Here is a 26,230-nt window from a genome sequence, read left to right as displayed (position 1 = left end):
AGAATAGGGCATTGACTAGAAAGATTGGGTTATGGTGCAGAATTCTTGAAAACATTTATTTCTATGATTTTTTTTAAGTCCAGTAAATAGATATGCATTACACTTATGTTCACAGTTTTAAATATTCTAAATACATTCTAGATTACAGGATATTAATCATGGGTTAAACAATAATTTAAACTATTTAGAGCCAGTATAAAAATAAGCAGTAATAATAAGCAATTTAAGGCAAGGAGCTGGAATTTTCTTTTAGCTTGATAAAAGGAAAAAGCTTAAAAAAAATACTTTTTTTTTAATCAAAATAGAGTATTTAAATTGCAATCTTTTTAGTTCTGCTTCCAAGCAAATGTCCTTTTGTGTTAATTTCTGGTCTAAGTATGATTATGTAACATTTTGGGAAAAATATACATCCTAAAAGTCCAACACTTGATGCCAAGATGGCAAAAATCTCAACAGCCACCATGTTCTTCCCTTTGGTGCTTAGATAGGCCGGGATCATTGCAATCCAAACACTGCAGAACACCAGCATGCTGAAGGTGATGTACTTGGCCTCATTAAAACTGTCCGGTAATGTCCTGGCTAAAAATGCTACAATAAAACTAACAGCTGCCAGAAGGCCCATATAACCCAGCACAGAGTAGAAAGCAATAACGGAACCTTCATTGCACTGAATGATGATCTTTCCCTGATATGATTGTGTGTCCAGATCTTGGTATGGGGGAGTGATAGCCAACCATAAAGTATTTATCAAAATTTGAAATGAGGAGAAAATCAAAACTACAGAATTGGATATTTTGACACTGACCCAGTTTCTCCAGTTGCTCCCAGGTTTGGTGGCTTTAAAAGCAAAGTATATCATGAAGGTCTTGCCCAACACAGAAGAGATCGCTATGGAGAAGATAACAGCAAAAGATGTTTGACGCAGCTTGCAGGTCACATCCATTGGACGACCGAGGAACAGAAACACACAGAGGAAGCTCAGCATGATGGAGACAAGGAGAACAAAGCTGAGGTTCTTGTTATTGGCTTTTACAATTGCTGTGTCTTTAAATAAATTAAAAATTACTAAAATTAAAGTTGCTTTAAGGAAAAATAAAACTGAGGCACATGAGAAGACAACAGCAATTATATCATTTTCATAGGACAGGAATTCCTCCACTTTTAGAAGACATTGATCCTTCTTCTCATTGGGCCATTCATTTTCTGGACATTTCATGCAGTTCTCACTATCTGAAAAAAATAATAAAGAGATTGCAAAGTAATTTTTAAATATCTGAGGCAAACTTCATGTCCATCTAGTCACTTTAAACAGTACTGTATGCTTCACATTTGGTCAAACTTTTAATTTCAACATTTTCTATCCTTCTTGGATCCATATAGCTCCTTCAATAAGAAACCTTATTACAAATCTTTGTTGACCTCTGTCCATTTCAGACTACTCTGTACATATTACAAAGCAATAAAGATGGGTATGAGGATACCCTTGAACCAGACACAGGTGTGGCCAGAAACAAATATTAAAATGAATGTTCATTACTTTTTAATGAAAGTTTATTGTATTTATTATTTATTTAGAATAGATTAAGATGGCTTAGACATCAGTGTTGCAATGTGACTGAGAAACATGCCTTTATATTAGTCAATATATTTGTTGAGAACAATGTGCTATACAATCAGCTTAAATGTAGAAGACAGGGTGACAGGTAAGGATCTTAAGTTGGTTTAAATGATCACTATAAGGTCAGGAACACAAACATGTATTCCTGACCCTATAGTGTTAAAACCACCATCTAGCCCCCGTGGGCCCCTCATGACTCCATAACTATAGCAAAATCTTACTGTATTCAAGTCAGAAGCTGTAGATCTGCATGCTGTTTGCCTAAAAAAAAAAAAACAAGCAGTCTGCTGACATCATCAGAAGTGGTGGCCTGATCCAATCACAATGCTTCCCCATAGGATTGGCTGAGACTGACAAAGAGGCAGATCAGGGGCAGAGCCAGCATGATTCAAACACAGCCCTGGCCAATCAGCATCTCCTCATAGAGATTAATTGAATCAATGAACCTCTATGAGGAAAGTTCAGTGTCTGCATGCAGAGGGAGGAGATACTGAATGTTTGGATGCATTTTAGGCAGCCATGACCCAGGAAGGATCTCTAACAGCCATCTGAGGAGTGGCCAGTGAAGTTATTACTAGGCTGTAATGTAAACACTGCATTTTCTCTGAAAAGACAGTGTTTACAGCAAAAATCCTGAAGGTAATGATTCTACTCACCAAAACAAATTCAATAAGCTGTAGTTGTTCTGGTGACTACAGTGTCCCTTTAATATTTTTACTTCAGAACTAATGCTTTCCATTCTGTTTGTCACTTGAGCAATTGTGAATTAGAGATTTGCTTTAAACCAATCTGCAATTTGGCCATATTCAAGTCAATCAGGTATTTGGAAGAATTTCCACGTGAGTCCAGTCATTTTGGATCATCATTCTCAGTGCTGTTCATGGCACCAGAAAAGAGGATAGAGTGGGGAAGAAGTTCCTTTTTTTTGGATGAGGGACCCATAAGCAGATTAGTTTTCCATGATGGAAAAGAGGTGTGCCCAATTATGTGTGCTAAATCTACTTTAGCTGAGTATGACTCTGTGTGGGGCTTGGCTGAGTGTGATTGTTTTGTTTGGCGGAGTGTGATATGTATGTGTGGAGTTGGCATAGTTGCCATTTCCAGCTGCTAACTCCAACATGCTCGATTCACTGACAGCAGACTGATGTCAATACACCCTATACCCTCCCAGCAAATTTCAGATTTAAATTAAAATCTGTAGCATTTCTGCTAGCATAATGTAAAGATGGAATTTAGTTTAGTTTATACAGGTTTTTTATATACATGGTAATATAAACACATTAATTAATAATACATGCACACGTACAGTATACATACTGTGTGTATGCATATTAGTACAAATCACATGAATTAAAGAAAACTATTTTTAATAAAAAAAGTTTATCCTGTTAAGCACACACACTCCCACTGACCCATGCACACACTCATTGGCACACACACTGTTTAACTAACACGCACTTTCACTAGCAGGCACACACTGACAGATGCACACTGACACACCCACCCACTCATTGACAGACACACACTCTCAGATACACATACACTCACATGCACTTACTGAGAGACGCATACTCTCATTGATTTGACACACACTGACAAACACACTTTGACACACACACGCTCTCCCTGATTTGATACACACTGACAGACTCACATATTCACTGACAGACGCACACACACGCACACTGGCAGACACAAACTCTCACTGATTTGACACACAATGACAGACACACATATTTACTGAAAGACAAACACACGCACACAGACTCACAAACACACACACATACTTACATACACACACCGACTCACAGACACACACACATTCACTGACAGACATACACACACTGACCGACACTCACTCCCACTGATATTGACACAGCCACACATATACACATTTTCTCACACACTCACAAATTATAATTGTTATTGTTATCTCTTTTCTTTTTTTTTAAATTCTTTATTTGTATATTTTTTCAGTTTTATTTACATCATTTTATTTAAGCCCACCCAGCCTCCCTACCTTTGTGAGAGGAATAGCTCTTAAAAGAGCTAAGTGATTAGAGCCCAGGGGAGTATACAAAGTATAGCAATCCCCAGTGTGAATATAGCAGTTCCCTGCAATAATGAGACAAGGCTACGTATTGAGGGTTAAGAAGAACTCTGGTTTAATGAGCACAAGGCATTGCTTTTATACACATTTTCCCCACAAGGTTACCACCCACGTGGACCCTGTGTAGCAAAGGACACAAAGTCACCAAACCAATAGAAACAATAATTAACATAGTAACACTCCCACATACAGTCAGCAAGCCCTCCCCTCTGCCTGTGATATAATTAAGCTAGCTAATGGAATAAAGTAATTATCCACAGGCAGAAAAAACATACAGTTTTACAAACCCCCAAAGGTACCACAAAATACAACATATCCACATAAATGCATATCCCTGGATAGCCCTGATATGGGTGAACAACATATCCAAAAATCACCCAGATCAGAGCAGGGGTATAAAAGTTCCATGGAAGTCACATTTGACCGACCGCACGCACATTTTAATGCCCAAACCAGTTCCAGAGAATTATGCGGTGCGGCCGGTCTATTTCCAATATTAAATTCAGTTCAAATAGACGAATGGCAACCGTTCGGACAAACCGTCAATGTTAAAGTGCTGTTTGAATTGTCGAACGGCGTTCAACTCCAGTCGAAGCGTCGAAGTCTGGAGAAGGTAAAGTTCAGCGGTGTTCGTGCCGTCGCATATCTGTTTTGAGTTCCATGAACTCGACGACCAAACATCGCTGAACGTGTTCAACTGAATTAAAATGGCCGCCAGCACGTGTTCGTATGTCGAATGGCGGCCACTTCGACACTTCGGCTGCATCCGAAGTGCCAATTCAAAAGTGCAGAACTGTTCCAGTACAATTTAAAGGGGCAGAAGCAGTGCTCCAAACTACAATAGGCACAAATAGAGTTTTTAAAGGACATGGTAATACATTTCAAGCATGAATTGGTGATAAACACCACATGCATGTTCACTGGGTGTGTGCCAGATATGACAAGGTACACTAATGCAGCCAAAGTGCCAGCTGCTCCACAAGTTTTCAGAACCAGCCGTGTTCCATTTATTGTTGTGGGCGACCAAAAGTCATATGGCCATCTGCAAGAGATTGCCGCTTGCTGATGGTGGTATCATGCAGCAGAAGAGACAGGCAATGCACATGCCTCATGCTACTCTCTGCTGTATTATTCTAGTGAGCGGAGATTGTAAGTGACATCACATTCCCCCAACTTCCCATCAGTCCTTGCTCACTGAAAGAATAGAGCCCAGACAGCAGCATACACATCTCCTGCCTCCTCTCAAGCACTTATGCCAAAAACATTACAAAAAAACCTTTACATAAATTTTAGAATTATTGTCCGACTAATCATGCAAATAAAACCCTGCACAGAGCTCCACATTAATAAATCTCTATATTTTTAATAGGAGTCCTGAGTGTTATTGTTTCCACCGTATCTCATCCTCTCCTGTTATCACACTCACCTGGTAAACAAAACCCTCTCTACTCTTCCTCTTCTTCATCTCCTCATACCACTCCTTCCATTACTTTAACCCAGCCCTCCCTCACTCTCATCTCTCTATCCCATACATCTGTCCCCCCTCTCTCACCAATCCTCATATTACTCCAAACCTATCCCTCCCTCTTTACCTTTCTTCATCTCACTCCCACATATCCATCCTGCTCATCCCATACTCTTATTACTCCCACCCACCTACCCATCCTGCTCATCCCATACTCTTATTACTCCCACCCACCTACCCATCCTGCTCATCCCATACTCTTATTACTCCCACCCACCTACCTATCCTGCTCATCCTGCTCATCCCGCACTCGTATTACTCCTACCAACCTACCCACCTCTCCCTCCCACCTTTCAATTAAAAATTATTTCCTGTTACCCCAACTTCACTTACCTCATCCTCCTTTCACTTCCACCCATTGCTCTCTCTTCATCATCCTATAACTTCCACCAATGCTCACTCTTTTTATCACTTCAAATGATTCCTTTTAATCTAATCTCATGTATATATTGTATATTTTTTAATCTAATATAACTTCCAACAATCTCTTGCCCCTCTCCTAAAGCTCCCCCCAGCCTCCCCACTCACAGCACATTCATCTGCCCACACTGCCCTCACTGCTACTCACACACAGCAACACACATCGCACACAGCACACAACAATACTAATTACTCACTGGTAAAAACACACATCACTCACAGCTATCCACTACAAAAACATATCATTGGCATGTATTTGCAAATCACTCATTGCTGCTCACATATACACATCACACATGTACAGATACAACACCCACCTCAAACCTACACAAGACACAGTTACCCAAAAGTTAACAAATGTTCACCTCATTAAAGAAAGTTACATAGGGAAATAATTCCTGGATAAACACCCTAATGACATGTGCTGTGTATCAGTGTTAATTTTGTCGACTAACAATTTTTGTCAAAATTGTGTCACCTAAAATATTTGAGATTTAGTCGATTAAAACTATTCAGATGACTAAAATACAACTAAAATGGATTTTTAGTGAAAAGACTATGACTAAACTAAATTGAAATTTGTAGCCAAAATTAACACTGCACAGAGGGGCTGGAGAAGGGGAAAAACAGACAGACCAGGGCTTGGGAGAGACACCTAGTGGGCTGGGATGACACAAAGAGACACAGAGAGGCGAGGGAAGGGACAAAAGAGACCGAGGCTTTAACTAAACTCATTAGATTTTAGTTGTGTCAACTAAATTCTCCAGTAGATTTAGTGGACTAGAATCCACTGGAAATGTATTAGACTAAAACTAGATTAAAACTAACTAACAATTCAGATGACTAAATTACAACTAAAACTAAAATGGTGTTTTAATCAAAAGACTATGACTAAAACTAAATTGAAATTTGCCGTTAAAATTAACACTGCTGTGTATGCCCATGCACACATAACTGGGTCACACAGATTCTATTTCACGGAATATATCATACCAGTTGTGTTGGATATCTCTCCATCTGGACACTGAGTGCAGTCATAACAGCAAGCTTGTGCCCCAGTCCTTGGAACTTTCCTATATCCTGGTAAACAATTATCTGAGCATTGAGACCTTGGAGTCTGAAACACAATAAATAAAGAAATCCATTTACACCTGGAAGTCAGTTAATAGATCATTGATATTTATTTGATGATATCTACTATCATAACTCTCAAGCTTTACTCAACTTAGTCAATGTAGGCATTTTCTCAGAGTAAGTGCAAGAGTTGTATGATGCCTGGAAAATAAGTGGTGTAAATGACATAAATCCATACCTATTGCATAATTATAGCTGCAAATGGTGACACTTCATTGGTGAGTCCAGTCCATCATGTAACCATGGATGTGTCATTTGGCTTACCCTTTAGTGCCCACAGCTTAGAGCAATGTGATATGCTTCTATTCTCTGTGGTACTAAAAAGAATCTAAAATGTTAAAAGTAATGTTTGCTGGGGTCTTTGACACCCCCGGATGTAATTAGGGATAGTCGTTACAATTTCCTTTACCTATTGTACTGCTGGTTGGAGGATAATGAGGGCTAGGAGGTGCCATATAAATGTGTTAAAAAGTATTTTTCTTCCTGAATATATTGAGTTTAGCATGTGACTAGGACTACTGAGTCTCTGCCTTGACACAACCTCTCTACCTTGTTCGTTCTGAGTAGGAGTCTATAACACGTTTGCAGTAAAATAGCTGAATGATTGATAGTATCATGTTCCGAAGACATGTCCCATTATTATGCAAAAAATGAATAAATAAATAAAGTCCTTTAATGTGCTGACTAGTCATTTTTGATATACACAGAGAGTTGTGTTATATATAATTGATCTGTTCCATGTCCCTCACAGTTACTATTGATGCATGATTAGTGAAAAAGTAATTAATTAAGAAAGGGGAAAAAGAGAATTCAAAAAGATAAAAATTTAAATGTTTTCCTAGAGATATTTCTTCTTCACAGCTGGTAATGAGAAAAATAGAAAAATGAGAAAGAAAAGGATCCATTGGAAATAATCGTAAGCATACTTTGAAAATATTAGTCTTTAAATGCTGCTTACTCCAATTTTCGCCTTAACCTTTCTCACTTTATAAATTATATATATATATATAAACAAAAAACGTAGACACCAACTTTCTGTTTCTACAGTATCATGCACAAAAATGCAAATTATTGAACCAATTTCTATATTTAACCCATTAAGGACACATGACATGTGTGACATGTCATGATTCCCCTTTATTCCAGAAGTTTGGTCCTTAAGGGGTTAAAGACACTTTGTCTACAGATCTTTAAATCTAAGAATCTGTTTAAACTAAAACTTAGAAAATAGAAACCTGAAAGTCACAATTAGGCAAAAATAGCTCGTCTGGAAAAATCCTCCAATATATTACAATATTAAATTCCAATTTGCTGAAATGAAGAGTTTAGTAAAAAAGAAATAAACCCTGTGACAAACTCCCCTCTCCAAGTGCCTGCTTGCCAGATCTCCGTTACAATCCCTTGCTCTATTCTCATGACAGTACGTTTTACATAACCTTCACTTACTTACGGCTCTGAACTCTTTTCAATCCTTGTTGCAATTAGATACCAACAAGTTGATAATCTCAAAAATGAATGTCTGGAAAGTCAATAACACCCATAGGGATTAATAAAAAATAATAAATTCTGAATGGACACCAGGTTCCCATGCTAAACATTAAAAATACCATCATAATACACATGCTAACACACCCTACCAACATGGACAGAGTTTACAAAACATTGACAAAGGACTTACTGAACTAAGTTAGCTAAGGTGGTCAAGCATGAGGATTTGTTGTTTTCTACATTTATTTTATAATGATTAGTTGTGAATTATTATTATTATAGATTTGAAAATATTTAAATACATATGAATAATAGGAACATTTGGATGCCTTCATTGAATCTGTAATGGAGGTGCCGTGAAGTTAACACTGAAAGTAAACAAAGTGTGTGTTAAAAATCACAATCCCATTAACAGTCGCTCTCACCTTATTTTCTTTGCTCCTCCATGTTATTAAGCTCGAGTTGATAAAAAGCTGTTGATCCTCCGGTACCCATTCATTAAATTTTCCCACTAATTGCATATATGTCCAGTTGCTGGCTAATCTATTTAAGTTTGTAATATAATAATATAAGGGAAATTCTCCAATGTCATCAAAAACTAAGGTGCGATTAATATTAAACTCATTTGAAATATTTCTTATGTAGTGATGTAGCTGTGAAACAAAATGGTAAATAGATATACATTTTGTTTAAAAAAAAAAAGATGCAAATCCTTTCAAAATTCACTCATTATCATGCACTTTTCCTTTCCCATTTCACCTTATCAGATCTCTCTCCTCTTGTCTTGTGCCTTCCTTAGCACACATCTTCATCTGCTCTCTCTCTTCTGGTGTTGTCCCTGCTGCCCTTAAACATGCTACAACCATCTTAAAAAAAACATCTTTTGACCCTTCCTTCTAACTATCGTCCCATATCCATGCTCCCTTTTTCCTCAAAGCTTCTGGAAAGACTGGTTTACCAGTCTGACTTGTTTCCTCAATTCCAACTCTTTCCTTGACCCTCTTCAGTCTGGCTTATGTCCCCTCCACTCTACTTAGACTGCTCTAATCACAGCTAAAGCTAAAGGGCACTACTCCATACTAATTCTTCTTGACCTCCCTGCTGCCTTTGACACTGTTGACCATGTTCTCCTTATCCAAACTCTTTAATCCCTGTCCTCTCTTGGTTTTCCTCCTATCTCTCCCAATGCTCATTCAGTGTCTCCTTTTTCTATAAAACATCCTCCCTTCATCCTGTCTCGGTTGGACTCCCCCAAGGCTCTGTCCTTGGTACTCTTCTATTTTCTCTTTATACAGCCTCTCTTGGCAAACTTATTACCTCATTTGGATTCCAATACCACCTGTACGCTGATGACACTCAGAAATACTTCTTCTCCCCGGACCTCTCCCCTGCCGTCCTGCAACGTGTAACTGCTTGCCTTTTTTTCCATCTCTGACTGGATGTCCTCTCACTTTTTGAAAATCATTCTCTCTAAAACTGAATTGCTTGTCTTTCCTCCTCCTAATTTTGATCCTCCTCCTTTATTCTCCCTTCAAAATAGTGGTACCCACATCAGTCCATTCTTGCAAGCACGCTGTCTTAGTTTTATACTTGATTCTGGCCTCACATTTGAGCCTCACATCCAGTCTGTTACCAAATCCTGTAGATTCGACCTTAAAAACATAGCCCGCATCCGCCCCATTTCTTAAGTAAGATGCTACTAAGGAGCTTGTCCATGCTCTAGTAGTCTCTCACATGGATTATTGTAGCTCTCTCCTAATATGTCTTCCCACAATTTGTATTGCCCTGCTACAGTCTGTAATGAATGCTGCAGCTATACTGATTTTCCTCTCCTGTCACTCCTCTCTACACCTCTCCCCTCTGTCTGTCCTTACATTGGCTTCCTGTATCCTATAGGAGTCAATTCAAGGTACTAATCCACACCTATTAAGCACTGACCAATGCCCCTTCTTGGTTTCTCCGCTTTGCCCATGACCTTCTCCTGTCCACTGCTCACACACGTAAGGCCAACTCATGGTTGCAGGACTTCTCGCGGGTGGCTCATTTTCTTTGGAAAAGCCTGCCTATGACCATCAAGCTCTCCCCTAGTCATCAATCATTTAAAAAGTTCCTCAAAACCCGTCTCTTTAGGAAAGCTTATGGACTCCCAGAGTAACCTCAACCTCACGTGCCTGTCTCTTGCTCTCTTCTAAAGGGCAGCACTCTACTCTCTCCTCCAGCTCTGCTTCACTCCACCTTGTTTGATTGATATCTCCTGTCCTATTGGGTTTTATACCCCACCTTCTATAAACTGTAAACTCGTCTGAGCAGTGTCCTCTTCAACCTATCGTTCCTGTAAGTTTTCTTGTAATTGTCTCTTTTATTGTTAAACCTCCCCCTTTGATAATCTTGTAAAGTGCTACAGAATATGCTGGCACTATATAAATACCTGTCATAATAATAATAATAATAATAATAATAATAATAATAATAACATCATCAATACAATTGATAGTATTATTTATTATTAACATGATCATTATTAACTAGTGACTGCATCCATAATAATCAATTAACTCTATGAAACTAAAGGAACTCTCCAGACTCCAAAATGAAATCATGTAAATTAAGTTGTTATGGTGCTAGGAGGCTCCCGGGTGTATGCTTAGCTTCAGGTAACATTTTTTAATTTATTTTTCCTGAAGTTGTCTCCAGCGCTGATCTCATCTCCCCCTGGTGACCTCCTGCTTCTACAATTTCACTTTCACTAAGAGTGGAATGCCACCAGGCTGATTGGCTGAGAGCATCAGCTGGCTGCTCTGAGACAATCAGTGGCAGTATCATTTCAGTAAAATGTGTACTTTTCACATTGATTAACTAACGTCACTTGCATGTCTTGGTTTATCAGTTGGGTACACAGTCATATTTGATCCCTTTTAAAATATATCTAGTTTTATTATTTTGCTGTCCTTCATATATTTTACTTCTATATCCTCTGGCAGGTTCTCATTCCCTACCTGTGTTTAATGAAAAACAGTATTTGTATATATTGCACCAAAAAAATGATGTGTCAAAGATTTAGAATTAGATTCTATATTTACCTGATGTCTGAAATGGTGGTTGGTTTCATTAGGCTGACTTTTAAGATTTAAGTTCATAGCAATCAAAGCAACGGCCATGGCACCAACTGAATAATACATTCGAGAAGAAACACCACGATATATAAATCCCTTAGCGTTCTGTGCTTGTCCTCTTCCAGTGCAATTAGATAAATGGTATCCATAAAGAGATTCATAAAATGTGTTCTTTGATGCATTTGGTGTCAAACATCTCAATTCTGTTAAAAATAAATCTTCAAGAATTTTATCATTTGGATATTTTAAGGGACTGATATTATCAAAGAAACTTCCATATAGTGGAAAAGTTATAGAAGGAAGTTCTACATTCAGAGTGCAATTCAATGCATCAACATAAATATCTGTTAGGAAACTGTTATCAGTCCAGGAAGGAGGGAGTATTAACGTCTTGCCGTATAGTACATCTGTGGCAATCTGTAAAATGTTAACAACTGCATAACTAAATGATCCACACAATATAATTATTTGTGTATTTGACTTTTGAATTGCTTCTTTAATTCTTATAATTCTATCTGGTTGTGAGGGTGTGTTAATGTTTATTTTAATTGTAAAAGCTGCACAGATTTGATTAATAGCCAAATAGTCCATCAATGCCAGCTGCTCTGTCTCCCCACTGTCATCATCTGTTATAAAGATTCCAACCCAGGTCCACTTGAAGAGTTTTAGAATTTGGTTTATAACCTTATAATGGACACGATAATTTTGAAGCATTCGAAAGAAGTTTGGATAAAGACGTCTATCACTTAAAACATAGTCTGTCGCTCCATAACTGATCTGCAAGGAAATCGATAAATAATGCAGACAAATCATGATTAATTTCTATAAATTTATATTTACAAGCTTAATGAGGGAAATTATTTACTAATAGTATTTTACTTTAGTTAATTCACGGGATAAAACCCAAAACAACAATGAAATACATAAATAAGTCCCTACCATACCATTAATGTGTGTAAACCAATTACAGGCAGGTCTACATACCTTGGCATTGTGTATACAGAATAATACAATCATACAATCATACAATTATGCATTTCGTTTCATTAGTATTTGATCTAAAAACAGATTGCACAAGATGCAGATCTCTTATCTGCAGCCTTTGCAAGCCTTTCCCCTCTAACTCCACCCAGGTTTTCTGAGGCTGACCAATCACAGGCTTTCCAATGCAGCTCAAAGCGATTCTTTCCAAGGCAGGTGCTCTAGGCAATTGCTGCTTCTTCAGTTCAGCTCCACCAAAGTATCATTTTCAGTGTCAAAGTGTCTCTATTTCTAGTAAACCACTCATCATGCTCAGTCAGGGATAACTGCACAATTAACCAATGTATAGTGATGTAACATCAACCGTTATTTGGATTTTATTTGGGTAACGGTTGATGTTACATCACTATACACTATTATTAGACATGATTTAGGGCTCGCCGCGGTAAAGTCAGCATTGGATTTAGATTTTGAGTTAACACCTAATTTTAATAGCTTTTTACTAGATAGTATCCATTTTATTCTTACACATAACTTATTTTCTTTTAATGAAGATTTTTATTTACAATTGCAGGGAACTACCATGGGTACCAAGTTCGCGCCAAGTTATGCCAACATCTTTGTAGACTATTGGGAAAAGAAATCTATTTGGATGAATAATCCTTTCGGCGCGAACTTGGTATTCTGGAGAAGGTATATAGACAACATTATTTTTATATGGAGTGGGTCTGAAAGTAATTTAATGGATTTTATTGATTATATTAATTCTAATCAAGTTTTTTTTTTATTTTTCTCCAACTTTTAGCCATTACGAAATAAATTTTTTAGACCTTACTATTTTTATTGAGGATGATCAAATAAAGACAAAAACGTTCTTTAAACCCACCGATGCTAATAGCTACATTAATATAGAAAGCAATCACCATCCCAACTGGCTCCGTGGAGTTCCACGGAGTCAATTCATGAGAATCAGGCGGAATTGTACTGACGAGGGAGCTTTTTTAGATCAGGCCTCTTTTTTAAAGAACAAATTTATAGAAAAGGGTTACACAAAATGTTTTATAAATAAAGAGATTATACATTCCTACAATAAAAAGAGAGGAGATCTATTACGGAACAAGGAAAGGAGAGTTCCATTGATTAACAATAAATGTGCCTTCTCTTTTAATACCCAATATAATGTTCATGCTAATAAGATTAAGAAAATTAAGAAAATATTAAAAAAACACTGGCCTCTTTTATTAGAAGATGATTTTTTAAAGACAGACCTTCCACCCGTCCCACAGATTATTTTTAGGAAAGGGAAAAGTCTTAAAAATGTTTTGGCACTTAGCACTTTTAGGAATGGAGATAAATCTGAGGTTCAAAAACATGAGGGGTTTTATACATGTGGTTCATGTAAAAGCTGTCACAATAAAAACTGCAAAATTAATTATTTTTGCAGTTCAAAAACCAAGTAGAAATTTAAAATTAAGGAACACATCACATGTAATTCCACACATGTGGTATATCTCCTAACATGTGGATGTGGAATTCAATATGTCGGACGGACAATTAGACCTGTGAAAAAAAGATTTTTAGAACACTGTAACAATATTAGAAATAGATTACTAACCCACTCAGTTCCTGTTCATTGCAATAGGTGCCAACATTTTAATCCCAACACTTTTTCATGTATTGGGATAGAAAGGGTGTCTCTAGATGAAAGAGGTGGGAATCTGGTACTAAAATTGAGACAAAGAGAAGGGTTTGGGATTTATACTTTAAAAACAATGCAACCAGAGGGTATGAATGTAGATTTTGACATGGCATGTTTCCTTTAATTATTTTATGTATTGGAATTTTTAAAAATAGTTTTTTTTCTTATATTTGTTGTTTTTTTTATATATTTTTTATATTTGTTCTTTTGCATTTCTTGTGATATTCTTTTTAAATTGAGTTTTTAAATTGAGTTTTATATATGATCCACCTCTTATTCGATTTAATGTTTAAAAAAAAAAAAAATTCTTATGAACTTCTTTCTCTGGAGCATATATACGCTCTATTTTTAGAGACTATAAACATTACTTTTGAAGTCCGGTTACCAAGAAGTAATGAAACGCATTTGCGTTCCAACACAGACTTGCTTCGTGAATCCAGACGGAGTGGAACGCATCCGCGTTCCAATAGAGATTGATTTCCTATTTGCGGCTGAAATGGAACGCATTTGCGTTCCAGCTGAACAACTTCCGTTTCCGGCTGAATCCAAGAACGAGGCTTGGAACGCAAGCGCTGGATAGAAGCGCGAAAAAAGAATTAAGTCAGATGGACGAGATGATTTTCAGGTGGATCGTTTTTTAAAGTTGCTCTTATGATTGGCTGTATGTTTTTTCAGGCAGGGTATTTAAAGTGTATTTGTGTGTATTATGTTTGTATCGGTGCCACAAGCCCCTGATGAAGTCCCTGTGACGAAACGCGTAGGGTGGCAAGCTTTATTCTTATATTTAATTTTTTACTGTGGATCTCTTCATCTTATCTGTCTCCATATCCTTATTCTGACGATTATATTCATTTATGGTGGGAAGACATTGATTTGGATTTTGAAGAGAGAAAAACGCTTGAAGAGGATTGACTATACTCTGCCTTTTTATGCCTATGTTTGTGAGTGCACTTTAGCTTCAATTTGTATGTGTTTTTATTTTTTCTTCTGCACTATCGGTCTCCCTTTGTATTTTTAGGTTGTGCCATTTTTGTGTTGTGTACTTATGATATTGAAGACAGTGAGGAGTCTTCGCACTTCCTAAATTGGGGTATTTGTATATATTTCTATATATTTTTCCCTACTTTGATAGCCACCAGGGTTTTTTCTTCAGTTTTTTGCTTTTTTGCAAATCACCAGTTTTCTTTATAAGCTTGAAAAGGAGCTGGAGGAAATGTGTACAACATACAATGTTGTTGTGGATAAGCTGCAAAATCTGGAGGCTGATTAATTTGTCTGAAAGAAAATTGGCAGACCTTGAGGCGCAACAACCTAAGAATTTTGGGGGTACCTAAGGCTGTTGCTCAATCTCTTAGAATATGTGCAAACTTTGTGTTCAATGATAGTGCCAGAGATGGAAGCGTCTGCTTTGGCTATAGAACGGATTCACTGCTTACCGAAGCCATTTCGTACTCCCACAGATACACCTGGTAATGTTATTACATGATTTCACTATACTATACTATATAAATCTGAAGAGTCATTACTAAACGCCGTTACGCCAACATTACCGGCTCCCTATGAGAATATATTTTTGTTTGCAGATCTATTAGCCACTACTATGGCTTTAAGACAAGAATTTAGGAGAATTACAAAAAATTTAAGAGAAAATAAAATTCCTTATAAGGTCATGGTGTAAGGAGGTCCCCTGTCTCCCCGCACAAAGTGTATTATAACTGCAGCTATAAGGTTATGGTGTAAGGAGGTCCCCTGTCTCCCCGCACAAAGTGTATTATAACTGCAGCTATAAGGTTATGGTGTAAGGAGGTCCCCGGTCTCCCCGCACACAGTGTATTATAACTGCAGCTGTAAGGTTATTGTGTAAGGAGGTCCCCTGTCTCCCCTCACACAGTGTATTATAACTGCAGCTATAAGGTTATGGTGTAAGGAGGTCCCCGGTCTCCCCGCACACAGTGTATTATAACTGCAGCTATAAGGTTATGGTGTAAGGAGGTCCCCTGACTCCCCACACACAGTGTATTATAACTGCAGCTATAAGGTTATGGTGTAAGGAGGTCCCCTGTCTCCCAGCACACAGTGTATTATAACTGCAGCTGTAAGGTTATTGTGTAAGGAGGTCCCCTGTCTCCCCTCACACCGTGTATTATAACTGCAGCTATAAGGTTATGGTGTAAGGAGGTCCCCGGTCTCACCGCACACATTGTATTATAACTGCAGCTATAAGGCTATGGTGTAAGGAGGTCCCCTGTCTCCCCGCACACAGTGTATTATAACTGCAGCTATAAGGTTATGGTGTAAGGAGGTGCCCTGTCTCCCCTCACACTGTGTATTATAACTGCAGCTATAAGGTTATGGTGAAAGGAGGTCCCCTGTCTCTCCGCACACCGCGTATTATAACTGCAGCTATAAGGTTATGGTGTAAGGAGGTCCCCGGTTTCCCCGCACACAGAGTATTATAACTGCAGCTGTAAGGTTATTGTGTAAGGAGGTCCCCTGTCTCCCCTCACACAGTGTATTATAACTGCAGCTATAAGGTTATGGTGTAAGGAGGTCCCCGGTCTCCCCGCACACAGTGTATTATAACTGCAGCTATAAGGCTATGGTGTAAGGAGGTCCCCGGTCTCCCCTCACACCGTGTATTATAACTGCAGCTATAAGGTTATTATGTAAGGAGGTCCCCTGTCTCCCCACACACAGTGTATTATAACTGCAGCTATAAGGTTATGGTGTAAGGAGGTCCCCTGTCTCCCCTCACACCGTGTATTATAACTGCAGCTATAAGGTTATGGTGTAAGGAGGTCCCCGGTCTCCCCTCACACCGTGTATTATAACTGCAGCTATAAGGTTATTATGTAAGGAGGTCCCCTGTCTCCCAGCACACAGTGTATTATAACTGCAGCCATAAGGTTATTGTTTAAGGAGCTCCCCTGTCTCCCCTCACACAGTCTATTATAACTGCATCTATAAGGTTATGGTGAAAGGAGGTCCCCTGTCTCTCCGCACACCGCGTATAATAATTGCAGCTATAAGGTTATGGTGTAAGGAGGTCCCCGGTCACCCCGCACACAGTGTATTATAACTGCGGCTATAAGGTTATGGTGTAAGGAGGTCCCCGGTCTCCCCGCACACAGTGTATTATAACTACAGCTATAAGGTTATGGTGTAAGGAGGTCCCCGGTCTTCCCGCACACAGTGTATTATAACTGCAGCTATAAGGTTATGGTGTAAGGAGGTCCCCGGTCTTCCCGCACACAGTGTATTATAACTGCAGCTATAAGGCTATGGTGTAAGGAGGTCCCCTGTCTCCCCGCACACAGTGTATTATAACTGCAGCTGTAAGGTTATTGTGTAAGGAGGTCCCCTGTCTCCCCTCACACCGTGTATTATAACTGCAGCTATAAGGTTATGGTGTAAGGAGGTCCCCTGTCTCCCCGCACACATTGTATTATAACTGCAGCTATAAGGCTATAGTGTAAGGAGGTCCCCTGTCTCCCCGCACACAGTGTATTATAACTGCAGCTATAAGGTTCTGGTGTAAGGAGGTCCCCTGTCTCCCCGCACACAGGGTATTATGATTGCAGCTATAAGGTTATGGTGTAAGGAGGTTCCTGTCTCCCCGCACACAGTGTATTATAACTGCAGTTATAAGGTTATGGTGTAAGGAGGTCCCCTGTCTCCCCTCACACAGTGTATTATAACTGCATCTATAAGGTTATGGTGAAAGGAGGTCCCCTGTCTCTCCGCACACCGCGTATTATAACTGCAGCTATAAGGTTATGGTGTAAGGAGGTCCCCGGTCTCCCCGCACACAGTGTATTATAACTGCAGCTATAAGGTTATGGTGTAAGGAGGTCACCGGTCTCCCCGCACACTGTGTATTATAAATGCAGCTGTAAGGTTATGGTGTAAGGAGGTCACCGGTCTCCCCGCACACTGTGTATTATAACTGCAGCTATAAGGTTATGGTGTAAGGAGGTCACCGGTCTCCCCGCACACTGTGTATTATAACTGCAGCTATAAGGTTATGGTGTAAGGAGGTCACCGGTCTCCCCGCACACTGTGTATTATAAATGCAGCTGTAAGGTTATGGTGTAAGGAGGTCACCGGTCTCCCCGCACACTGTGTATTATAACTGCAGCTATAAGGTTATGGTGTAAGGAGGTCCCCTGTCTCCCCTCACACAGTGTATTATAACTGCATCTATAAGGTTATGGTGAAAGGAGGTCCCCTGTCTCTCCGCACACCGCATATTATAACTGCAGCAATAAAGTTATGGTGTAAGGAGGTCCCCGGTCTCCCCGCACACAGTGTATTATAACTGCAGCTATAAGGTTATGGTGTAAGGAGGTCCCCGGTCTCCCCGCACACTGTGTATTATAAATGCAGCTGTAAGGTTATGGTGTAAGGAGGTCCCCGGTCTCCCCACACTCTGTGTATTATAACTGCAGCTATAAGGTTATGATGTAGTAAATTCCGAATCCCTGTTACTACATTAATTTCACATATTAAATGTCTGTGGAGTGAACATGTCAGAGTTTATAGGTTTCCATTTTACTGTGTTGGTTAATGTCAAATAATATATTCACTTTATGTAACATCTTAAACAATGTTTGTTTTATCTGATTTATTAACAATTGTAATAAAAAAAAAAATATTTTATGCAAATACAAAAGCTGAACCCTGACTGTTGTATTGATACATTATTTACCACTAGTAGTGATGTCCCGAACTGTTCGCTGGCGAATAGTTCCTGGCGAACATTGCTTGTTTGCGTTCTCCACGGATGGCGAACACATGCGCTATTCGGTCCGCCCCTATTCGTCATCATTGAGTAAACTTTGACCCTGCCTGTACCTCACAGTCAGCAGGCACATTCCAGTCTATCAGCAGCAGACCCTCCCACCTCCTGGACAGCATCCATTTTACATTCATTGTCAAGCTGCATTCTTAGTGAGAGTAGGGACAGTGTAGCTGCTGCTGATTTGATAGGGAAGTTAATAGCTAGGCTAGTGTATTCAGTGTCCACTACAGTCCTGAAGGACTCATCTGATCTCTGCTGTAAGGACAGCACCCCAAAAAGCCCTTTTTAGGGCTCGAACATCAGTCTGCTTTTTTTTTCTGTGTAATGTAATTGCAGTTGCCTGCCTGCCAGCCTGTGTGTCAGGCTCACAGCATATACTGTGCCCACTTGCCCAGTGCCACCAGTCACTCACTGGTGTCAAAATAGCTTGCATTTAAAAAAACCAAAAACTTTTTTGACTGTAATATAATAGCAGTCAGTTTCCTTCACTAGTGTGCGTTTCAGGGCCTGCCCAGTGCCACCACTCACTCACTGGTGTCACAATAGCTTGCATTTAACAAAAATAAACTGTTTGGACTGTAATACAATAGCAGTCAGTTTCCTTCACGAGTGTGCGTTTCAGGGCCTGCCAGGGCACAGTGTCACACCAGTGCAACTCATATCTGGTGTAACGGTAGTGTACATTTAAAAAATATAAAAATAAAATTTTGACTGTAATAGATTGAATAGCAGTTATTTGTGTGCCAGCATGTGTTGTCTGCCAGCATCCCAGGGTGCTCGTTGTCACCTATCTGGTACCCGTGGTGTTGTACGTGGCTGGGGGGAAGAACATACCTTCAGAGAGATCACTGAGGACGAGGAACAGGACATGAGTAGCTCGGCATCCAACCTTGTGCAAATGGGGTCTTTCATGCTGTCGTGTCTGTTGAGGGACCCTCGTATAAAAAGGCTGAAGGCGAATGACCTGTACTGGGTGTCCATGCTACTAGACCCCCGGTATAAGCAGAAAGTGCCTGAGATGTTACCGAATTACGGCAAGTCGGAAAGGATGCAGCAGTTCCAAAATCAATTAAAAGGTATGCTTTACACAGCGTATAAGGGTGATGTCACAGCACAACGGGAATCTAACAGGGGAAGAGGTGAAAGTAATCCTCCTCCTCCCACGACCACGCCGGCAAGGACAGGACGCTTTACAGACGTGTTGTTGATGGAGGACATGCAGAGCTTTTTAAGTCCTTCGGGGTCCACAGACTACCTCGCCTTAACTGCAGATATCGACACTCTGAGTAGCGATGAACCCCTTGACTACTGGGTGTGCAGGCTTTACCTGTGGCCTGAGCTATCCCAATTTGCGATAGAACTTCTGGCCTTCCCCGCTTCAAGTGTCCTGTCAGAAAGGACCTTCAGTGCAGCAGGAGGTATTGTCACTGAGAAGAGAAGTCGTCTAGGTCAAAAAAGTCTAGATTACCTCACCTTTATTAAGATGAATGAGGGATGGATCCCGAAGGGACTGACAGTGGGCGATACATTCGACTAAAAAAGGCCTGATGAGGGGGACTACTTAACACACCACTCCTATCTGGTGGCACATTAGATTGCACGCGCAGTGTCCCAAATTTGAAGTAGGAGGACCGACCAAGCATCTTTTTCCATCTCCCGCTTCCTAAAATCGATGCCTTATATACACGTCCCCTGATAGGGGACGTAACAGGGATTAAACCGATAAGAATAGTACTACTTAACACACTACTCCTATCTGGTGGCACATCAGATTGCACGCGCAGTACCCCAAATTTGAAGTAGGAGGACCGACCAAGCATCTTTTTCCATCTCCAGCTTCCTAAAATTGATGCCTTATATACACGTCCCCTGATAGGGGACGTAACAGGGATTAAACTGGTAGGAATAGTACTACTACAGTGGGAGTTGGCACCCAGACCACTCCAATGAGCAGAAGTGGTCTGGGTGCCTGGAGTGTCCCTTTAAGGAAATTAGTTTGTCTTTTTGTATATTAGTTGGCATAGCAATTGTTTTATTCATATTTAAGCTGTAATTAGAAACACTACTATAATTATCCAATTCTTGCATTAAGTATGGGAGAGAGACAAGAGGGTCAGTAATAGAAATTAAGATATCATCTGCATATAAACATATCTTCCATTCCATAAAGGATGGTGGCACATTAGATTTCACGCACAGTGCCCCAAATTTGAAGTAGGAGGACCAACCAAGCATCTTTTTCCATCTCCCGCTTCCTAAAATCGATGCCTTATATACATGTCCCCTGATAGGGGACGTAACAGGGATTAAACCGATAAGAATAGTACTACTTAACACACTACTCCTATCTGGTGGCACATTAGATTGCACGCGCAGTACCCCAAATTTGAAGTAGGAGGACCGACCAAGCATCTTTTTCCATCTCCAGCTTCCTAAAATCGATGCCTTATATACACGTCCCCTGATAGGGGACGTAACAGGGATTAAACTGATAGGAATAGTACTACTACAGTGGGAGTTGGCACCCAGACCACTCCAATGAGCAGAAGTGGTCTGGGTGCCTGGAGTGTCCCTTTAAGGAAATTAGTTTGTCTTTTTGTATATTAGTTGGCATAGCAATTGTTTTATTCATATTTAAGCTGTAATTAGAAACACTACTATAATTATCCAATTCTTGCATTAAGTATGGGAGAGAGACAAGAGGGTCAGTAATAGAAATTAAGATATCATCTGCATATAAACATATCTTCCATTCCATAAAGGATGGTGGCACATTAGATTTCACGCACAGTGCCCCAAATTTGAAGTAGGAGGACCAACCAAGCATCTTTTTCCATCTCCCGCTTCCTAAAATCGATGCCTTATATACACGTCCCCTGATAGGGGACGTAACAGGGATTAAACTGATAGGAATAGTACTACTACAGTGGGAGTTGGCACCCAGACCACTCCAATGAGCAGAAGTGGTCTGGGTGCCTGGAGTGTCCCTTTAAGGAAATTAGTTTGTCTTTTTGTATATTAGTTGGCATAGCAATTGTTTTATTCATATTTAAGCTGTAATTAGAAACACTACTATAATTATCCAATTCTTGCATTAAGTATGGGAGAGAGACAAGAGGGTCAGTAATAGAAATTAAGATATCATCTGCATATAAACATATCTTCCATTCCATAAAGGATGGTGGCACATTAGATTTCACGCACAGTGCCCCAAATTTGAAGTAGGAGGACCAACCAAGCATCTTTTTCCATCTCCCGCTTCCTAAAATCGATGCCTTATATACACGTCCCCTGATAGGGGACGTAACAGGGATTAAACTGATAGGAATAGTACTACTTAACACACCTTATAATAATGCAGAGAGAGGCAACGCAGAGAGAGGAGTCTGTAGAAGAAGAGTCAGAGGAGAAAGGTGACTTTGAGGAGGTGGAAGACCAAACACAGCAGGCGTCCCAGGTGGCTTGTTGTCACCTTTCGGGGACCCTTGGTGTTGTACATGGCTGGGTGGAGGAAGAGACCTTTAATGACATCAGTGAGGACAAGGAACGGGACATGGCTAGCTTGGTATCCAACCTTGTGCAAATGGGGAGTTTGCGGTTGTGCAAATGGACTGTTTGCGGTTGTTTGCGGTGCGTTAAACGGGGAGTTTGGTCTGCCACTGTGAAGCGGGCATAACCCTTACACTACCTGATCGATACAACATCATACCTTATGTTTTAAAGCAGGTTATTCCAAAAAAATTTGGAATGTTAAGTGATTTATGCTCTTTATGGATTAAAACATCAACTATGTAATTGCATCAACTATGCAATAGTTGTAATTGAATCAACTAAACATCAACTATGTAATTTTCCATGTAATTGCATCAACTATGCATCAACTAAACATCAACTATGTAATTTTCCATGGGAGTTTTGCCATGGATCCCCCTCCGGCATGCCACAGTCCAGGTGTTAGTCCCCTTGAAACAACTTTTCCATCACTATTGTGGCCAGAAAGAGTCCCTGTGGGTTTTAAAATTTGCCTGCCCATTGAAGTTTTTGGCGGTTCGCCTGGTTCACCCGTTCGCGAACATTTGCGGAAGTTCTTATAGCTTAGGCTATAGGGGAACACATAAAATAGCAATGCTCGGTTTGAGAGCTAGCACTAAGGTTCTGGATGTTAAAACATGTAAGAAGAATCAACCTTAAAACGATAAATACACATTTTCCATGCCACAGTGATAATATGTTAGGATTATTTAATATCAGGTATCAGGTAACAATTCAAATCAAATAAGAAAACTATTTGTGTGCTCACCTGTGAATACCCGTACACCCCCAGTATCTGAGCTATGGGGATAGTTGTGGCCGAATGATGATCTCCAATAAAACCAGCCACCTTGTTATAGTCCGTGCAGGAATAATTAGGGACGGTCTTCCGAGGTCCAGAGAGAATCTGTAGAACACTTTTCACCGCTTTCCTTGTGTCAGTACAGGAATCAAATAAATGATATCCCAAGGTGGCATTTGCTGCTAAAACTACTTGTTGATTCATAGACTCAAAGCCATACATAAAGTTAAGAAAGTTGACATAACTCCGAGCATAAGGTCTGCAATAAGAATAGAAGTATCACATGTTAGATAAATGCTGAATGTTTGATTTGAGCATTGGAAGATGTGGCACTTTAGTTAAAATAAACATCATTATAAACAAAACAACACAGAAAAGGCGCTCACTAAAATAGCAAGGTAGAAGGCCGCAGTGAACCAGCAAATATTCTCAAACCTTGCTAGAATTCAAAACGTGACAGAAAAAAGAGGTGGCAAACCGTGCCAAAAAATTAAAGTGTATATAGCAAAACAGATTATGTACATTCACTTAAGGAGGTCCAATATTATGTTGGTATATGACAACCTCAAATCAAAACAGAATAGAAAAAGAAACATTTTGTGAAATGATTTACATTGTAGTAATAATTTTTAATCCATGTTATACTTTTAATGTTATGTCACGTATGTAATACCAAGAACTTTTAAAACTTGCTAAGTTTGGTGATGTTGCATGCTAACTGGTAATTGTTTACATCCAGAATAGTTAAGTAGGACTCGCTTATATGTTTATTATAACAGTCTAGGCATTTATTTTCCCATTGCCGATTCGGTAATCACAATTTAATGTTTAGAGAATGCTTACCTATTTAATAGATACATTTGACCTCTGCTCATCATGAGCTAGAGAATCATCTGTATTGTACGTTTTGTGTGTGTTTCAATTTTAAAAAAATGTATAATAAATACAATTAAAGGAAAATATATATTTTTTTTTTTATAGATTCCTTGGTTCTTCCACTTTTTCTGATGTCATCAAACTGTGAAGCAACGCAAGTGATATACATTACTTCTACAGTGATGCTAAACGGTTATTTATAATTAATATTACGTTAATTTATAATTAATAATACGTTAATTACAATGTTTACTGTGTTTACTGTGCACACACAGAAGATATTGATTTAAATGTAAACTAATATTTAGTGGATAACAGGTGATTTCTAAGATGCAACCAATCACCAGTTAACGGACAGGAAGGCCATCAGTGGATACGTAATATATTAAGGTGTCTCATGGATCGAAGGGCTTAGAGCCATGAATGTGTGAAAGTACAGCAAACACTCCTATCAAGAGCAAACATTATTGATGGAAAAATATTGTACCCTATATTGAAAACCGCCATATATTCTCTTTATGTATACCTGATATTATTTTTTTTTTGTGTAAGTTAAAAATATTTACTAACATGATAAAAAATGATCTCAGCTCGTTAACACGCATAACACAATGCAGCTAGTTTGAATTTAACATCCACTTGATAAACCTTAAAGGGGAACTTTAACATCAATAAATAAATATTGAAAGTGGCTTGTAATTTTTGTTAACCTTTTTATCACGTCATGTCCCGTTTTATTTACATTTATAAAGGTTTAGAGTAAATCATAATCCAGCGCAGACAAGGCACAGCCAAGACAAACATTTCAAATGAGGAGGAGGAATCAAAATATTGTTTTATTTCTCCTCTTCTCCATATGCTCTCTCACTGCTGTCTGCCAGGTGCAGAGGACAAAGCTTATAACAATGACGGACAGGGAGCTAAGATGGAGGTGAAGGATGCGGAGGAGGGAATTTCTATGTTTACGTTTTTTTCACATTTCACAAATACATATTTGTAAAATATAGGGATAAGTAATCACAATATTAAAAAACCTGGTGACAGATCCTTTTGGATAGGAGTCATGTTTTCAAACAAATGAAAATGTCGGTGTTTATTCACTAAACAGTGAGTCAAGGTGAGTTAGCAATCACAGGGCAAAACGTAAGCCAAAAAAGACAGGTTAAAAAAGAAATCTCTAAATTGGTTAATCTGGACTCATTCTGAATTTTTTAATCTTACCTCATACACAATATACCAGGATCCTCTGTGAATGTATAATTGGTCGCATATGAGCTCACACTTACGATTCCACCAATAATAAAATCTCCATCTTTAAAATATTCATAGTCTTCGTATGGTTTAGTGAGTTGCAGACTGCATGGCGAGGCGGAGTTGCTGCTCAGAGGTGTAATGTAAAGGATGACAAGACAAAGCAGCACTTTGCATGAATTAGAAGAAGCTGCGGATCTTAACATTAATCTTACATGTAGCAGAATATAATCAAATACAACGCCTAATATCAGCAAACCTTCAGAGCCATAGTGTAACACAGGAGCCAGTGAAACATGCATCATGGTGTGTCAGTATGGCGATCCCTAATTATCTCCCCTGACTTTATACTGTTAGCTGACATTACAGCTCGAGGCATCGCGACATTAATGACATGCTTCTACACCTGGGATCACTATTCTGTCCCACTTTGGCCTAGAGGTTAATAATTATCAGAATCAATAAATACAGTGTTCAGCATTATGTCAGTGATCTCAGCTGTGTCCAGACCCCTTGGGAACTATATAAATGTCATTATAGCAGCTTGTAAAAATGCTGAGTTTATATAAAATACACTTTGCAAAAGCTATGATTTACTATTTTTATTAGAATAGATTACATTTTGCTGAAATAAGAAATATTTTAAAGTATGCGTAGCAATTGTTTGCTGACAAATCCAACATTTAGTTATTATTATTTTTTTGTAAACTATCGGCATATTCACATCCCTGATTAACTGTATTCATAAATATTTTGCTTTTTGTGATTCTTACTCATAGATCAAGAGTGACGGCTTTCTATTTTTTGGTAGATTCTGTGAAGAACATATCTGTACAAACGAACAGAAGTACGGCCGCTAATATAAAAAAATGAAAAAAAAT

General features: G+C 39.0%; 1 protein-coding gene across 1 annotated transcript; it reads right to left on the bottom strand.

Moving 5' to 3' along the window:
• Window positions 1–310: 310 nt before the first annotated feature.
• LOC134615263 (vomeronasal type-2 receptor 26-like) lies at window positions 311–25,651 on the bottom strand. Its single transcript, XM_063459750.1, has 6 exons — window positions 25,320–25,651; window positions 23,190–23,481; window positions 11,376–12,185; window positions 8,721–8,948; window positions 6,667–6,790; window positions 311–1,230 (listed from the first exon to the last, which is right to left on the bottom strand). Exons 1-6 carry the CDS (start codon window positions 25,649–25,651, stop codon window positions 311–313), a joined length of 2,706 nt encoding a protein of 901 aa, XP_063315820.1.
• Between the last annotated feature and the right edge of the window lie 579 nt (window positions 25,652–26,230).

Source organism: Pelobates fuscus, chromosome 6 (assembly GCF_036172605.1).
Source record: "Pelobates fuscus isolate aPelFus1 chromosome 6, aPelFus1.pri, whole genome shotgun sequence".
NCBI lineage: Eukaryota > Metazoa > Chordata > Amphibia > Anura > Pelobatidae > Pelobates > Pelobates fuscus.
This window is presented reverse-complemented; position numbering and strand designations above follow the sequence as displayed.

Bases quoted from the DNA above. Each gene is read 5' to 3' on its own strand.
- LOC134615263 (XM_063459750.1), bottom strand. From the start codon at position 25,651: ATGCATGTTTCACTGGCTCCTGTGTTACACTATGGCTCTGAAGGTTTG. The intron at 6,791-8,720 runs GTGAGAGCGACT...ATTGTGTTTCAG, and splicing joins GGAGGAGCAAAGAAAATAAG to ACTCCAAGGTCTCAATGCTC. The intron at 1,231-6,666 runs GTATGATATATT...TATTTTTTTCAG, and splicing joins AGAGATATCCAACACAACTG to ATAGTGAGAACTGCATGAAA.